This window comes from Spermophilus citellus (assembly GCF_964194105.1).
Source record: "Spermophilus citellus genome assembly, chromosome: 2".
Taxonomy (NCBI): domain Eukaryota; kingdom Metazoa; phylum Chordata; class Mammalia; order Rodentia; family Sciuridae; genus Spermophilus; species Spermophilus citellus.
Genome location: NC_138183.1, coordinates 80,386,329 through 80,405,626, shown reverse-complemented (window position 1 = coordinate 80,405,626; position 19,298 = coordinate 80,386,329). Strand labels below are relative to the sequence as shown.

At 34.0% G+C, this 19,298-nt stretch overlaps 1 protein-coding gene across 1 annotated transcript in view; it reads left to right on the top strand.

The window, feature by feature from the left end:
• The window catches only part of LOC308641539 (intermembrane lipid transfer protein VPS13A-like), a gene marked incomplete at its 5' end in the record, with an annotated part of 185,606 nt that overhangs the window by 45,219 nt on the left and 121,089 nt on the right, over nt 1-19,298 (top strand). Inside the window, 5 exon segments of the mRNA XM_081280214.1 lie at nt 1,419-1,566; nt 14,742-14,869; nt 15,340-15,509; nt 15,980-16,194; nt 16,983-17,215. Coding sequence (XP_081136340.1) covers nt 1,419-1,566; nt 14,742-14,869; nt 15,340-15,509; nt 15,980-16,194; nt 16,983-17,215 — 894 coding nt within the window.

Sequence of the window (19,298 nt, the reverse complement as noted above, 5' to 3'; positions counted from 1 at the left end):
GCATTCAACTGATTGGATGAGGTCAACTCTGTCATGGAAAGGAGTCTCATTTGCTCAAAATCTACTGATTTAAATGTTAATTTCATCTAACAAAAAACTTTAGAAGAATGTCTAGAATAATATTTGACAAGATATTTAGCTACTGTGAACCAAACTAATGAAACATACCATACCTTTGTGTGTACATACAATTAACCACTATATCTCTCATAATAGGTCTTATGGTGTTGGTATAGGCTAATTTCAAAACATGTGGGGTTTGAAGTTAACTGTGAGGGAGTTATTGAAGTTTATGTGAACTTAAGCATTTTACTTAACTGTTTAGGTTTATTTTCTTATAAAATCAGGATTATATTTCACATACTTAAGACTTTTGTGAGATTGAAATAAAATAATTCATGCAAAACACATTATATATTTCATCACACAAATATACTGTTAGTTTGGCTGTTCTATCTTTTATAAAATAGATGATTAATAATAAAAAATGTCCAAAGTATTGGATAACTACTGACCAATGAAAGTTCATTTTAAAGGTTTAAAATTACTGGATTATTTGGCACATTCATAGCAAGTAGTTCACTGGCAGTAGTTATCTAATTTAGTTGTGTATTTCACAAATTCCTAAAGATCACATGGCATTTAGAAAACTGAATGTTCTTATGCATTAAAATTTTAATCTAAATTTCAGTTAGAGAGCTAAAATTAAATAAGTTTTTCATTTTTCTTACATGAGAATTTTAAGGGAAGGATATAGGGGTATTAAAAAGAACAAATCTTTTTTTTTTTTGTTATACCAATACCGAGACCCTCAAATAACTCTCAGACCACACATTGCCATTCCAATTAAGCTTTTATTGCTGGCCACCAGCAGACACTCTAACTCTCTAAAAGCGAGATGGTCAGAGTGACGCGCCTACCTTCAGTTGGCCTCATATTTAAGCCAAAAACAAAAACAAAAAACCCACAAAAGGGACGTTTGAGGGTTTAGCCAATATAAGCAAGGAAGTACAGAAGCTGAATTGTGCAGTTAACGTGACAATGCAATGGGTACTTTGGTATTTCCCACAAGACTTTCCAGGTTGACATAGCATCAAGCAAGCAGAAAGGAAGTGGGTCAAAATGATCCTAGTTGAGTACAAGTTAGAGAATGGTTACTAAAGTCTAGACGGTTAATCTCTGACAAGGTACGTTGCCCTAGAAATATAGAAAGCAGAGAGAACAATTTTACATTTTATAAGAATTTCTAGGTAACTATTGATGGGTACAGAGTTGGGGCTTTCCCATGGGAGAAGCATTTCTTACATGATATGGAGTCTCGGTAAAATGGAGTCTGTTTGGTCATTGCCTTACCCTGGCCCATAACATTTTTCCTTGTATTTTCTTTTTTTATTTTCCTAAATTATTTTTTTAAATAGTTTATTCTTAGTCAGGAAGATATGACTACTATTTTTAAAACATTATATGGCAACTTATGGTATGAAGATGTTCATGCCTCACCTGCTAGTGTGAAAGACCACTCTGGCAATTCTAATGGAGTAGCTAATGCTTCATACCATTCAGGAGGTAAGTTAACCTTAAATTTGTTCCCCCTTTTCATGCTTTCTGTCCTCTCTCTATTTATTCTCCCCCTCCTCTCCTTTGTCCCCTGCCCCATCTCTCTCTTTTCTCCTTTCTTCTATTCCTTTTTTCCTTTCTCCTCTCTTTCTTTCCTTTCCCTTTCTCTTTCTTCTTCTCATAGGATTAATAAATCTCTTTCTAATGCTCTAATTCCATTTAGACATTAATAAATTATCTCTTTTATTAGTCATTCTGTTGATATTTATCCTTTGAATTAAAATTCCTAGTTCTGTTTTGTTACTTTTTTCTCAACTTTCCTATAGGACCTTCCATCTGCTTGCAATCCTCTCCCTTATCCTTATAATAGTATACAATGGTATTAGGAATATCAAAATATTATGAGTGTATATAGAAAGATGATCATTGTAGGTGATGGGTTTTAACATATGTTTTCAAGATAAATGGCTGAAAAATAGGATAGAAGGAATCATAACTTAGAAAGTTGTTTTCCAGTGTTAGATCCAAAGTGCTATGTGGAATATAGCTGGGTGCTAAGTTCAGTACTAGCATGTGAAAAATTGGGTTAGTTAGGAATGCTAAGATGATTTTGATGCACAATAATGAAGTGTTATCCTCATTGTACAATTTGGAGATCCTCAAACCTACCTACCATAAAGTAAAACCTACTTATCTATGATGTCTACATTTTCAAAGCCCTAAGGTATTATATAGCTTTACCACTTGGAGAATCCTTACACAAAAATAACCTTACATTTACAGCAGTACTGGAAACCCATCCTTACTATCTAATCAACACAGTCCTTTATTGTTAAACATAAATGGTCAGATTTGAGGAAAAATCACAAGAGCACAAGCATGAAAGAAACAATAAATACATTAGTGTTTTCTAAAATAAACAAATAATTGAACAACAGTATATACTTGTAGTGCAGAAGTGTAGCATACTAAATTTTGCATAATTGAGCCACTGTTAGCAACTCTCTAAAATAAAGAAATTCTCTTCTCTCACATTCTATTTTAGAGAGTTTCTTTATCGAAACTGTAGCAGCAGAGGTAGTATCATAATAAACTACAAGTCCCCAAAAACACAGGGATGAAAAAGTGTTGCTTCAGTTCAGAAAGCCCAGTTCCAGAATAATAGATACTGCAGGGGAAATATCTGAGAGAATGAAAGCTTCCAAATATGTATTAAACTCTGTATTTAAGTAAAATATCAAGTCAACTCTTATAAAGAATCTACCAGATTTTAAGCAGCTTGAGTAAACTATGTCTCCCCATGTAAAAAAAAAATTTCCTTTTTTAAACTATCAGAACCAAAAATGGTAAGATTTTAAAAGTTACGAGAAAAAAAGAAACAGGCTGCCTACTAGGGGCTTGAGAAACAAATGACTAGATTATTGATTGTGTGTGTGTGTGTGTGTGTGTGTGTGTGTGTGTGTGTGTGTTCGGGGGTGTATTGCTTTTGCATTATCAGTAGAACTTGATAAGATGGGAATCTGGATAATAGGTGAAAATAGAGCAATATTTCAGAATTCTGAGAAAAGTGATTTTAAAGCTAGGATTCTGTATATGGCCAAACCATCATCTAAAATGTGAAAACAAAAGAATTCTTAGATTTTTCATTGATTAAAGTGTACTCTGGGCTGTTGTTCTGCCTCAGTGGTAGAGCAATCTCCTCGCACTCTGGGTTGGAACCTTAGTACCACATAAAAATAAATAAGTGAGATAAAGGTATTGTGTCCAACTATAACTAAAAAATACATTTAAAAAATGTACTCAAACTCCTAAATATCTACACCTAAAAAGTTGAGTTTAAAAATATGTTCCAGCAAGGTAAACTAGGAATCAGAAAGAGGAAAATATGGGATCAAACAATAATGGTTCTACCCAGGAGTGCATTTTAAAGAAATCCCAAAATTATATATGTGACTAAGCTGGAAGTACTTGGTTTTCATTAAAAAGGAACTGAGACTATTTAATGAACAACAACAAAAAAAAAAAATAGAAAAGAAGAAGAAGAAAAGTTAGGTAGAATCATGTTCTATATCCTAAGAAAAGTAGCATAAATTGTACATAATTTGTGTGATGAGGACTTAACTATATTTCATAAGTGGCATAGAGAGAATTGTAAGTTTTCTGTTTTTAAGAAAGAAATCTGTATATTGTAATGCAGAAATACAGTGTGCTGAATTTTCCATGATTTTTTAGCTACTGTTAGAATGGGAAAGAAGAATTTTCATTTTTTAAAAAATTTATTTATTCATTTTTTTATTGGTTGTTCACAACATTACCAAGCTCTTGACATATCATATTTCATACATTAGATTGAAGTGGGTTATGAACCCCCAGTTTTACCCCAAATGCAGATTGCAGAATCACGTCAGTTACACATCCACAATTTTACATAATGCCCTATTAGTAATTCTTGTATTCTGCTACCTTTCCTATCCCCTACTATCCCCCTCCCCTCCCCTCCCATCTTCTCTCTCTACCCCATCTACTGTAATTCATTTCTCTCCTTGTTTATTTTCCCATTCCCCTCACAACCTCTTATATGTAATTTTGTATAGCAATGAGGGTCTCCCTTCATTTCCATGCAATTTCCCTTTTCTCTCCCTTTCCCTCCCATCTCATGTCTCTGTTTAATGTTAATCTTTTCTTCCTGCTCTTGCTCCCTGCTCTGTTCATAGTTGCTCTCATTATATCAAAAAAGACATTTGGTATTTGTTTTTTAGGGATTGGCTAGCTTCACTAAGCATAATCTGCTCTAGTGCCATCCATTTCCCTGCAAATTCTATGATTTTGTCATTTTTTATTGCTGCATAGTACTCCATTGTGTATAGATGCCACATTTTTTTATCCATTCATCTATTGAAGGGCATCTGGGTTGGTTCCACAGTCTAGCTATTGTGAATTGTGCTGCTATGAATATCGATGTGGCAGTATCCCTGTAGCATGCTCTTTTAAGGTCTTCAGGGAATAGTCCGAGAAGGGCAATAGCAGGGTCAAATGGTGGTTCCATTCCCAGCTTTCCCAGGAATCTCCAAACTGCTTTCCAAATTGGCCGCACCAATTTGCAGTCCCACCAGCAATGTACAAGAGTACCCTTTTCCCCACATCCTCACCAGCACTTGTTGTTTGACTTCATACTGGCTGCCAATCTTACTGGAGTAAGATGGTATCTTAGGGTGGTTTTGATTTGCATTTCCCTGACTGCTAGAGATGGTGAGCATTTTTTCATGTACTTGTTGATTGATTGTATATCCTCCTCTGAGAAGTGTCTGTTCAGGTCCTTGGCCCATTTGTTGATTGGGTTATTTGTTATCTTATTGTTTAATTCTTTGAGTTCTTTGTATACTCTGGATATTAGGGCTCTATCTGAAGTGTGAGGAGTAAAAATTTGTTCCCAGGATGTAGGCTCCCTATTTACCTCTCTTATTGTTTCTCTTGCTGAGAAAAAAACTTTTTAGTTTAAGTAAGTCCCATTTGTTGATTCTTGTTATTAACTCTTGTGCTATGGGTGTCCTATTAAGGAATTTGGAGCCCGACCCCACAATCTGTAGATCGGAGCCAACTTTTTCTTCTATCAGACGCAGAGTCTCTGATTTGATATCAAGCTCCTTGATCCATTTTGAGTTAACTTTTGTGCATGGCCAGAGAAAGGGATTCAGTTTCATTTTGTTGCATATGGATTTCCAGTTTTCCCAACACCATTTGTTGAAGATGCTATCCTTCCTCCATTGCATGCTTTTAGCTCCTTTAACAAATATAAGATAGTTGTAACTTTGTGGATTAGTCTCTGTGTCCTCTATTCTAAACTATTGGTCCACCCGCCTGTTTTGGTACCAGTACCATGCTGTTTTTGTCACTATTGCTCTGTAATATAGTTTGAAATCTGGTATCGCTATACCGCCTGATTCACACTTCCTGTTTAGAATTGCTTTTGCTATTCTGGGTCTTTTATTTTTCCATATGAATTTCATGATTGCTTTATCTATTTCTACAAGAAATGCCGTTGGGATTTTGATTGGCATTGCATTAAACCTATAGAGAACTTTTGGTAGTATCTCAATTTTGATGATGTTAGTTCTGCCTATCCATGAACAGGGTATATTTTTCCATCTTTTAAGATCTTCTTCTACTTCTCTCTTTAGGGTTCTGTAGTTTTCATTGTATAAATCTTTCACCTCTTTTGTTAGGTTGATTCCCAAGTATTTTATTTTTTTTTGAGGATATTGTGAATGGAGTGTTTTTCCTCATTTCCGTTTCAGAAGTTTTGTCGCTGATATACAGAAATGCCTTTGATTTATGCATGTTGATTTTATATCCTGCCACTTTGCTGAATTCATTTATTAGTTCTAGTAGTTTCTTTGTAGACCCTTTTGGGTCTTCTAGGTATAGAATCATGTCATCTGCAAATAGTGATAATTTAAGTTCTTCTTTTCCTATTTTTATGCCTTTAATTTCTTTCATCTGTCTAATTGCTCTGGCCAGTGTTTCGAGAACTATATTGAATAGAAGTGGTGATAGAGGGCATCCCTGTCTTGTTCCAGATTTTAGAGGGAATGCCTTTAACTTTTGTCCATTCAGAATGATGCTAGCCTGAGACTTAGCATAGATAGCTTTTACAATGTCAAGGTAAGTTCCTGTTATCCCTAGTTTTTCTAATGTTTTGAACATAAAGGGATGCTGTACTTTGTCAAATGCTTTCTCTGCATCTATCGAGATGATCATATGGTTCTTATCTTTAAGTCTATTGATGTGGTGAATAACATTTATTGATTTCCGTATATTGAACCATCCTTGCATCCCAGGGATGAATCCTACTTGATCATGGTGCACAATTTTTTTGATGTGCCTTTGTATCCGATTTGCCAGAATTTTATTGAGGATTTTTGCATCTAGGTTCATTAGAGATATTGGTCTGTAGTTTTCTTTCTTTGAAGTGTCTTTGTCTGGTTTCGGAATCAGGGTGATGTTGGCCTCATAGAATGAATTTGGAAGAGCTCCCTCTTTTTCTATTTCCTGAAATAACTTGAAAAGTATTGGTATTAATTCTTCTTTAAAGGTTTTGTAAAACTCCGCTGTATACCCATCCGGTCCTGGGCTTTTCTTGGTTGGTAGTGTTTTGATGGCTTCTTCAATTTCATCCATTGATATTGGTCTGTTCAAATTGTGCGTATCCTCCTGACTCAGTCTGTGCAAATCATATGACTTAAGAAATTTATCAATGTCTTCACTATCTTCTATTTTATTGGAATATAGGTTTTCAAAATAATTTCTAATTGTCTTCTGTATTTCTGTAGCATCTGTTGTGATATTGCCTTTTTCATCCCGTATGTTAGTAATCTGAGTTCTCTCTCTTCTTCTCTTCATTAGCATGGCTAAAGATCTGTCGATCTTATTTATTTTTTCAAAGAACCAACTTTTAATTTTGTTAATTTTTTCAATAGTTTCTTTTGTTTCAATTTCATTGATTTCTGCTCTGATTTTAATTATTTCTTGCCTTCTGCTACATTTGCTGTTGTTTTGCTCTTCGTTTTCTAGGGCTTTGAGATGACGTGTGAGCTAATTTATTTGTTGGGTTTTTCTTTTTTTGAGGAATGACCACCAGGCGATGAATTTCCCTCTTAAAACTGCTTTCATTGTGTCCCATAGATTCCGATATGTTGTGTCTGTATTTTCATTTATCTCTAAGAATTTTTTTATTTCCTCCTTTATGTCTTCTGTAACCCATTGATCATTCAGTAACATATTGTTCATTTTCCATGTGATGTAGGATTTTTCCTTCCTTCTTTTATCATTGATTTCCATTTTCATTCCATTATGATCAGATAAAATGCATGGTATTATCTCCACCCCTTTATATTTACTGAGGGTTGCCCCATGGCATAATATATGGTCTATTTTTGAGAAGGATCCATGTGCTGCTGAGAAAAAAGTATATCCATTTGATGATGGTTGATATATTCTATATATGTCAGTTAAGTCTAGGTTATTGATTGTGATATTGAGTTCTGTAGTTTCTTTATTCAACTTTTGTTTGGAGGATCTGTCCAATGGTGAGAGAGGTGTGTTGAAGTCACCCATAATTATTGTGTTGTGGTCTATTTGATTCTTGAACTTGAGGAGAATTTGTTTTATGAATGTCGCAGCACCATTATTTGGTGCATAAATATTGATAATTGTTATGTCTTGTTGGTGAATGGTTCCTTTTAGCAGTATATAATGTCCTTCCTTATCCCTTTTGATTAACTTAGTCTTGAAGTCGATTTTATTCGATATGAGTATGGCCACCCCTGCTTGCTTACGAGGACCGTGTGCATGGTATATTTTTTCCCATCCTTTCACCTTCAGCCTGTGTATGTCTTTTCCAATCAGATGTGTCTCCTGGAGGCAGCATATTGTTGGATTTGTTTTTTTAATCCATGATACCAGCCTATGTCGCTTTATTGGAGAGTTTAAGCCATTAACATTCAGAGTTACTATTGATATATGGTTTGTACTTACATCCGTGTTTGATTATTTATCCTTTTTTAAAAAAATTTAGTTTGTTTCTTCATGATTATCTTTCCCCTCGCCCTCTGTCTTTACCGAGGCACTTTCTACTGATGGTTTGGTTATTGTTTTTCATTTCTTCCTCGTGTAGTGTTTTGCTCAAAATGCTTTGCAATGCTGGTTTTCTGGCTGCAAATTCTTTTAACTTTTGTTTATAATGAAAGATTTTTATTTCGTTGTCATACCTGAAGCTTAATTTTTCTGGATACAGAATTCTTGGTTGGCATCCATTGTCTTTCAGTGTTTGAAATACATGGTTCCATGACCTTCTTGCTTTCAGTGTCTGTGATGAAAAATCCGGTATTAACCTTATTGGTTTACCCCTGAATGTAATCTGTCTCCTTTCTCTTGTAGCTTTTAATATTTTCTCTTTGTTCTGTATATTGGATATCTTCATAACAATGTGTCTTGGCATTGGTCTACTGTGATTTTGTGTGCTCGGTGTCCTGTATGCATCTTCAATTTGTATATCTGTTTCCTTTTTTATTTCTGGAAAGTTTTCTGTAATTATTTCATTCAGCAGGTTACTCATTCCCTTGGTTTGAATCTCTGTACCTTCTTCTATCCCGATGACTCGTAAGTCTAGTTTTTTTATGTTATCCCATAACTCTTGGATGTTTTTCTCGTGATTTTTTACCAGCCTTTCTGAGTTGGCTAGACTCTTTTCAAGATGATATATTTTGTCTTCATTATCTGACGTTCTGGCTTCTACTTGCTCCACTCTCTTAGTGATACTCTCAATTGAGTTTTTAATTTGGTTTATCGTTTCCTTCATTTCTAGAATTATTGTTTGATTATTTTTTATAATCTCTATCTCCTGATAAAGATGCTTAACTACTTCTTTTATCTGTTTACGTAATTCATTCTCAATGTGTTCTTTCGCTGCTTGAATTTGCTGTCTTGTATCCTCTTTAAGGTTCCATTCCATCTCTCTAAGGTGTTCCTTGAGTTCTTTATATGACCATTTTTCTGATGACTCTAGGTCCTCCTGAATATTTAGGCTGTCCTGCATTGTTTGTACTCCTTTTCTTCCTTGCTTTTTGAAGCTGCTCATGTCACTTTTTGTTCTGTTTGACTCATGAGTTACTGTTTACTCCTATCAATTTATTAGATGCTTGGGAGGAAAGGTATTAGAAGGGAAGGGAAGAAGTCACTAAAGAGAATGAGACTAAGCAGGTAGAATTCAAGGAAGGGGGGATAAGATAATTGAAAAGAAATGAAAAGACAAAAGAAGAAAAAAAATAGGAAATAAAAAACGAAAAAAAATTAAAAAAAAATAAAAAATATTAAAATTAAAATTAGAAGAAAAAAATTTTTAAAAAATTGTAAAAAAAAATTTAAAAAAACAACAAGAAAGAAAAATGAAAATGAAAGAAAAACCCAAATCCAAAAAAAAAGAGAAAAGAAAAAAAGAAAAAAAAACTAATAAATGCAGTCTTAGAGTTTGATTAACTTCTTTTCCAGTAGGTGGCGCTGTGCCCACCAGGCCAAGTTTCTCTTTTCAATACGCGGGAACCAATCACTGTGCAGCATCTCCTCCCAGACTGGGCGAGTCTCCAATCCTGAGTGCTTAGGGCCTCCTCTTGTATCTAGTCACTTCCCACTTTTTCTCTAGCCAGGCCCCTCTCACGGGTGCCGCTCACCACAATACTGGCTACATGCCAGGTCTGCTGCTCCCGGGAGCCCTGTTTTCATGAATGACTGGGCACACTCTTCCAGTTTGCCATTCCCTCAGACCGTAAGTTTGTAGAGCTTGGGGCTGAGAATCCTCAGCGAATTTTACTTGCCCTCTGGTAGCCACGCCCCCAGTAGCTGGTGCAAGAGACTTCAGCTGTCAGCACTGGTGGGAGCAGTAGTTCAGCGCCACGGGTCCCGCGCCACCTCTGATTCCCTTGGTCTGGCTATCGTGCTCACGGGAGAGCTGGGAGGGGCCCTTACAGGAGAGCTGGGAAACCTTAAGGTTTCCCCGATGTGTGGAGAGGGAAGGCTAGTGAATTACACACCTGTAGCCGCAGGTTTCAATGAGGTTATCTCCTCTGCCGCAGTCTGATGACGTCAGTTCTCTGCCATGGTGGTATCTCTTGCAAATAGCGACAGTTCGTTTCTCTTTGCCAGGCGACTAATGCAACGGGTGGGTCCTTACTGTCTCCCCCAAGTCCCGTTTCAAACCTGTGGCCACTACCTATGAAGGCTCGGTAGGCATTTACCTCCGTAGGATGAGAAGGGCTGACCAGTTGTTTCAGCCAGATGGATTAGTGCTGAGTCACAGCTGTTTGTCTGCGGGAAGCAGGCGAACGGGAGCTTGAATTCAGCCGATCAGGGCTCAGTGTGTGTTCTGAGAGGCCCAGACTGTTCGCCCCAGATCCACGTCAGCTCAGCATTGCCTAGTGATCCTGGGCAAACAGATTTAGGTTGTTTACGACTCCCTATGCCTGCACAGCTGAAGAGGTCAGAGACTTGATCTCTCTGCGCCCGCCGCCATGTTGGAATCCCCAAGAATTTTCATTTTTGAGAGATGCACCAGTGTACCTAAAGTTCCAGAGGCAGTATTATAATAAACTATAAATCTCTTCACTGAAAAATATTACGTAGTCCAACAACACATGAAAGACTATGTAGGTGCCAAGCCATTTGTAGATGACCTTCTTCTGGGTTAGGATTTCTTACCTAGCAGAGCAGCTCCCTTGCTGTGACCTATTAAAAGTTAGCTCTTGGTATAAAGGTTTGGAGGGCAAGGGAAGACAGAGAAAGAGTATATAAATAAGCAAATGTTATTAATCATAATAATACAGAAGTAAAGACAGAACTAATTAAATCTGGAGAGGAAGATGTGACAGGTGAATGAAATAATATATAAATAATCGGGATTATGAAGATAATATCTAAAATTGATGGCACAAGAAATAAAGGTTAGAATATATTGTTATTTTAATAATTTTCTTCTGGAAAATTTTATACCTATGTCATTTGAACTGAATAATGATCAACATAAAATATGAAAAAAATTGTGAACTGCAACTTATGCAATGCTGAAAGAAATTTGTAGCTATAAAGAATTATATTAAAAAAGTATAAGATTAAAATAAAATGTCAAATTTTTCACCTCAAGAAACTAGAAAAATAAACCCAAAGTAAATAAAAGGATGACAGAAATTAGAAAATACAAAAGAGAACAGATGAACAATAGAGAAGTTTAAGTCAATTTAATAGGTTTATTGGAAGGACTAATAAAATTGATAAACCCTAGAAAGACTAATGAACAGATCTGTGGGCTCTCTCTCGTCCAGTGAGGAAGTCCACAGAACAGGGTAGAAGAGAGTGTGGCTGCAGAGTCGCTATTCAAGACCCCCAGAGACCAAGCAGGAAGCTGGTCTGATTTTATTGTGCAGTTGCCATGTATATATACTCAGGCAATAGCTAAGTAGATTATATGCAGCCAACAATACAATTTTTTGCTAACTGTCCTTGCAGTGACCAGTCCAGGAGAGGGCTGTGGAGCAAGCACAGGGACTGCAACACTTGGCCTCATGCCCAGGGTTGTGCCTACCAGGTAATTGGCCTGCTGCTCATGGGCCTAGCACAGGGGAATGGCCTGCCACTCAGATACTCTTAACATATGCCATGTATGCAATACTCTATGAACTTGTCCCCACAAATATAAATTCTCAATATAAGATTTAAATAGATTACTTACAGACCACTAACAGGATAATGAGTGAATATTATGAATAATTTCATGACAGTGAATGCTAGCTACAACATAATATTGAATCTAATAATAAAGATATAAAGAAAGTTCATCTCAAGTGATAATTATCCTGGGTGACAGTTGGTTTAACACTGAAAATAAATGTAAGTGAACAAATTAAAAGACTAAAGGCAGTGGGGCGATCATATGATCATCTCGAGTTATGCACAAAGTACATTTGACAAAATTCAGCACCTATTTAAAAACTAAAAACTTGAGAGGCATACATTTTTTTTGACAAAATATTGAAAGTATTCCCCCCCACCAAAAAAAGGATCAAGGCGAGAATGTGCACAGTCACCATTCATGTCATTATTCTTCTAGCAGACAATTACAAAACAGTAAGGCTGAGGAAAGGATTAATAGAATAAAGGAAAATATCACTGCCTTTTGTCTCACCTTGACCCATCATGTAGAAAACACTAAGAAGTGTTTAGCAAATTCCTAGGATTAATAAATAAATTTAGCATTTTAACAGGATACAAGATGCAATTTGTAAATATCTTCAGTAACAGTTGAAAAAAACAGTAACAGTTTTAAAAAACATTATTTATAGTAGCATCAAAAGTCACACATGGGAAGAAGTTTACAGAAATTATGCAAGTCCTCTATACTGACTGATGAGAGAAACTAAATGATTTAAATATGATGGAGAAGTGTATGGTTTTGGAGCATTGTAGATTCAGCATAATCCTTGTCAGACTTCATTTTAATAGAAATCGAAAATTTGCTTTTAAAATTTATATGGAAATGCTAAAAACCAAGAACAGTTTGAAAACAACATTGCAAAAGCAGACCAAAAACTTACTCTAATCTTAAAACTTGCTATAAATTTGTTAACAATGGAGATATATACTGCTGGCGAAATCCAGAGATATAGATCGGAAGACAATAGAGTTTAGTAGATACAAAAATATAGTTAGTTGATTTTTGAGATTGTATTAAATATGGAAAGGATAGGCCTTTTAACAATGATATTGTCACAAGTGGGTAAATGTGGGAAAAACTGAAACTTATCCCTTTACACCACATACAAAATATAATTTGAAATGGATGCAAAATGTAAAATTTAAAAGCTAAAACTTTAAACTCATGGAAGAAAACATGAAAGATTATCTTCATTGATCATATGATAGCCAAAGATATCCTAGGTAGATGCAAAAGCACCAATCATAAAAGAGAAACTTTATATATAGACTATCAAAATTTTTCATCATCAAAGATAGTATCAAGGTAATGAAAGGCAAAGGGGAGGGAGGGGAAAGGAGGCGGGGCAAGGGGATAGGAATGATGGTGGAATAAGTTAGACATCATTACCCTAAGTACACGTATGAAGGCACAAATTGTGTGAAAATACTTTATGTATAATCAGTGACTTGAAAAATTGTGTTCTGTATGTGTAGTATGAAAGAGTTGCATTCTGTCATCATGTATGACAAATTCAAATAAATAATTTAATAATAAATAAGAAACATATTCATGGTGTGTTATGGTTCTTAAGCCCAGAATACATTACAATAATTCAGTAGCAACTTTTTGAAAACAAAATAATTATCAAAAGATACGGATATTTGAGAGAGGATGATGTGTAAATGGATAGTAAATACATGAAAAATGGCTATTATAATTTTTATGAGATAAACTTCAGTCTACCAGACTATTATAATAGACTTACAATGCCAAATATTGATGGAGAAAATGGAATTGCTAACACTTTTACATATGACCTGTAGGAATATGAAGTAGTATAACCAGTTTGACAAAGAGTTTGTCTGTTAATATACACCTACCTATTATAGAGTAACTCCACACTTAGGTATTTAACTCCACCCTATTCCAAAATAAGTGTGTATATACACAGAATGATTTATTCATAGAAGTCCAAATCTAAAAATAATCCAAATGTTTTTCAATAGGTGAATGAATAAACTGTTTTCAGAGTGCATGATTACTTCCATAAGTGAACTACTGATGCATGTAGTAACATAAATAAATCTCAGAAACATTATGTTCACTGAAAGAAGCCAACCATGAAATGGTACAATCTATATTATTCCATTGAAATAGAATTTAGGTACAGACAAAATTAATCCATGATGATTGAAATTAGAATGGTAGGGATGTTGGAATTTGACTGGAAAGATCAATTAAGGAGACTTTTGGGGGGGAGATTTAAATGTTCCATATGTTGGGGGGTTGGTTACATGGATGTATACATTTATGAAGTCTCATTAAGTTGTTCGGATAGGATTCATTTATTTTATTTTATGTAAATTTTATCTTAATTAGAAATAAATTACCTGGAATGTTGATCTTGTCTCTTGAGTTGGGTTGAATGAGAATTAGGAATTGATGTGTTTTCCTTATAATCCCATTTAATATATATCATATACATATAATATTCTCATTAAAATTTAAATCTAGGAAACACAATATTTGAGTCCTGATTAGTGGAACAATTTTTAAAATAACATCTAATGTGTCTTATTTGGTCTTATTTTTTAAAAGTAAAATTTCAATATTAAACTATGTGATGGTGCTTTATTTACTTATTGTTAAGCACTTTAGTATACATTTTACACATGCTGATTTACTTAATCTTCAAAACAAACCCTGTGGTTAGTTTTATTATTCCCAAATTATAAAAGTAGAAATGAAAGCATTGATAGAAAACAGGAGTGCTGAGTGTTTAATATTCCCAAATTATTATGCAAAGAATCTCAAGCCAGAAATTCTATATGTGAATTTCTAATATTTTTAATTTTCTTGAATAACATCTTAATTTGTTGAATCTATTTCATGGTTGTTATAATAAGCTACTTTTCATATTTTTTTCTCTTAATAATTTTTCAAGGTGCAACTGTGGTAACAGCTGCTGTTGTAGAAGTACATTCACATGCTTCTCAAGTTAAGACAACACTAAATATGAGTTTCAAAACTGATTATCTCACCATGGTACTGTATAGTCCAGGTCCTGAACAGGTAAGTTGAGGAAGGAAAGAAAATACAATTTATTGTGAAAAATTATATATGTGAATGTTCATCAGTAATGCTTGTTCATATTCTGTGTGTATTTTGTAGTGTTCTTCTGAAGAAATGGTTGATCTTTTCACTTTAAATTGACAATAATTTTGACTATTTCCATTTTTAATTAGCTATTACTTTTATATAACTAATAATGTGAAAAATAAATTGTTTTTGGCATTTTATTGGAGAGTCCTTTGACAATATAGAATTTTGGAGCAGAGGATATATATATAGCTCAGCAGTAAAGTACATACTCAACATGTACAAAGCCCTGGAATTAGCCCCTGAATCACTCCCGAAATTAGAGAATTTTGATATTTCAGATAAGCAGATATAATAATTTCTAGTAGTTTATATCATAAAGTATACTTTAAACCTATTTTTGTATAATTTTCAGATTTCTGTTTGGATTTCTTATTCCGCAGGAGGCTTTTACAGATGTTCGTGATCCTTCTTTGAAACTTGCTGAATTTAAGTTGGAAAATATTACAAGTAATTTAAAAATGTATACAGATGAATCAATATTTTCTTCTTTCTCATTAAGAAACTGTATTTTAGATGATAAAAGACCTCACATCAAGAAAGCAACTCCTAGGTATGTATTATAATAGCATTCTGAATTTTTACGTTAGAAATTGTTGGTATATTGTATAGAGCATACCTTTAGGATTACATTTTAACTTTCTATTTACATCTTAGGATCTTCAGAGCTTCAGTTCAGTCAAGTCATGATATTCATGTTACATTTGAAAAGTTCTGGTTTAGTTATATGCTCTTACTAGACAGTTGATAGATTCATTGAATAAATAAAAATAAATGGGGAAAAGCATGCTGACTTTCAATAATGATAATTTCTTAAACATGAAGTTTCTAATTTATGAAGTATTTATGCTCCAGAAGTTTAAAGGTCTGTTATTTATAGCACTTTGTGGGTCTTCCTAGGAGACATGACTTCAGAGTGCTTATTTGTTCTCAGTAAAAGAATAAGAGGCCTTAAAGTTTTAATTGGTGTATTTGGTTATTTGTAAATTACTCATACATAGGCATTGTTATTGTGTTTTTCAGAATGATAGGACTAACAGTTGGGTTTGACAAAAAGGACATGATGGATGTTAAGTTTAGGAAAATCAGAGATGGTTCTGTGACTGATGCAGTCTTTCAAGAAATGTATATTTGTGCAAGTGTGGAATTCCTGCTGACAGTTGCAAATGTCTTTTTGGAGACATACACAGCAGGGTCTATTACAGAGACCAATGTTCAAGCATGGACTTCTAAAGAAGGTTAGTTACCAGTTAAAATATTTAATATCTTTACTTTTGAAATACTATAATAGCATTTATCTTGGTTAGCCATTTAGATGATCAGAGTAAATGCAGAAATAAATTAAAATCTTTATTGTTCAGAGTAGGAGGAAACCCTTAATGTGTTTTCTGAGAGTATATGCAGTTTATATTTTTTTTGACAGTGCAAATATATATTGGGTTAAAATATTATGAGACCTATATTGGAATAAGTAATTTGCTTATCTACAGGCAACAATATGAACAAATTTGTTGCCGAAAGAAAACAAGTAGGGAGAATAAGAACCCACCACATCTTTTTGGGATCAAAGATAATATCTTAATTTAATATATTTGTGTTTTATTCTGTTCTGTTGATAAATAGCTTTTACATATAATTTTTATATTTTTAACATATTTCATGTAGTAGAAAGAATATCAGGTTGAGAGTTGGAATCTAGATTAGGTTCCAGTTGTGCCCTTAAATAGTAAAGATTTTGTCCCACAGTTGTTAGTGTTTCTCCAAGTCATGAGAGAATTGGAGCTTGCATGAGCATGTACTTAGTATGCATGAGTCCATTGGTTTAATCTCCAGTGCCACCAAAAACAAACAAAAAAAAAAAAAAAGAGAAATTTTGAGTAGATTATTTGGGGATCTATGATTCTTTTATTTTCCTTTTGTACTTAGAGAAACATGTTTTTCTCATAAATAATAAAATACTTATAAGTAATACTTATATAACAAATACATATATATTTAAGATGTTGAATTATCATTTTTATTTTAGCACCTGTACAGGAGTCAGAGAAATGGGAAGTTAATATTCTTATTAAAAACCCTGAAATTGTGTTTGTGGCTGACATGACAAAAAATGATGCTCCTGCCTTGGTCATTACAACACAATGTGAAATTTGCTGTAAAGGTGACAGTAAAAATAGTACAATAACTGCTGCTATTAAAGATCTCCAAATCAGAGCGTGCCCATTTCTTCCAGCCAAGAGAAAAGGCAAAATCACTACTGTGAGTTTACTAACTAATTATTTGCTTAATTGTAACTGATTTAATATATAATATATATCATTTTTAGGAGTAAAAATTTCCTATTTTCTTTCTAACCTTGTTCTGTATAATAACTTTGTCTCTGTTTGAAGAGCCTCATTTAGAATATTATTATACCAGTTTTCAAAATTTTTTTTTTCATTTTTGTAGATGTTCTTCATTGTTGTGTGTATTTGTGGGAATTTTCTTATAAGAAGTTGGTTTCCTCTTGATACTTTTCAATTAAGATCTTACTCTGAATTTCTAACCATGTCAGTTTCAAACTGCTCTTTGACTTTTAGGACTTTCTACCAGTTGTTTTCTGTGTTGTTTCAGTTTTATTATTTTCCCTTTTTATCTCCCATTTGGGTGTTTTGCTTGTCTGCATATAACATATTTTCAACCTCAACCATTTGCTTTGATATACTTCATATTTGAATTTTACTCACTAGTAGTCACTTGGTTTTCTTCCTCCTTAAAACTCTTAATTCTTAGTTTATTTGCATAGATTCCCAATAGTTTAAAAAATACACTTGAAAATGTTTAGGCTTCTAAAGGAGTAATAGAAGCATAAATATTCTAATTATGAAATATAATAGACATTATAATTTTAAGTTAATATATATTGATTAAGATATTAAATACAGGCTGGGGTTGTGGCTCAGAGGTAGAGCACTCACTCTATGTAAATGTAAAATAAAGATATTGTGTCCATCTAAAAGTAAAACAATAAATATTTTTTAAGAAAGATATTAAATAGGCTGGCCATGGTGGCACACGCCTGTAATCCAAGGCCTGACCATGTTGTGTTGAACATCCGAACTTCAGGCTTTGGCGGCTGAGGCAGGAGGATCAAGATTTCAAAGCTGGCCTCAGCAATCTAGTGAGGCACCAAGCAACTTAGTGAGACCCTATCTCTCAATAAAATACAAAAAGGGCTGTGTGTGTTGCTCAGTGGTTAAGCCCCATGGGTTCAATCCCCAGTAAATGAAAAAATTAAGATACTAAATAAACCTCGTCTTAGTTTGCAAAGTTGCTCATTATTAAGAAAAGGGAGGCTCTAAGGAAAATAACCATGAGCTGGATCTGTCTTTAAAGCAAACAGCAGGTGTCAAGTATATCATCCACAGCACTAATAAATGTATTAGCATTAATGATGGGGGCCAGTTAGTTCTGAAAGATGGAAAAAGTATAGTAAATTAGGGGGAAAGAGATGTATTAGGAAGTTAGGAAAGCGTTTACAGTTTCAAAAGTGAGAGAGAATGCAGAAGAGATAGAGTAGGTAATGTTTATATAGAAAGAAGGGAAAAATAGAAGCAACAAATGAAGTGATATTATTACTTTTAATGTTTGATTTTATATATAAAACCTTTAGTATGTTGAGATATAAAGTCTTATATATCTAATTTTATGACAGAAAATATCTTATTAAGTGTAGCATTTTATTGTGTGACTATTGGCAGACTGTTGAAAAAAAAGATTAGTTTTTCCTATTCTTATGTTAAATTATGTTGATAGATTTTCCTGTAGTATACCAGCATTATGTTTATTGGTTGGGGTTATCTGTTGCGGGGGGGGGGGGGACTTTTCACTGGAAGTCATATTTATGGTGATAACCTGAAGGATAAGTAGATCTTAAACTTGGGCAGGAGGAATCATAGGAATGTATTTTGAGAAGAAGGAAACTGTATGTGCTGAAAAATGTGAGTTTCATAGAACATATTTCCACATATTTACCCAAACATCATCACTTTATCTCATATATTTTATCTTTTCTCTTTGTTATTCAGTGGTCTTCAACTTGGGGCAGTATTCCCTACCACAATTAATCTCTGTAATGTAAGGAGTCTATTGTGAGAATTTTTTTTATTGGTTGTTCAAAATATTACAAAGCTCCTGACATATCATATTTCATATATTAGATTCAAGTGGGTTATGAACTCCCATTTTTACCCCAAATACAGATTGCAGAATCACATCCATTACACATCCACATTTTTACATAATGCCCTATTAGTAATTGTTGTATTCTGCTACCTTTCCTATCCTCTACTATCCCCCCTCC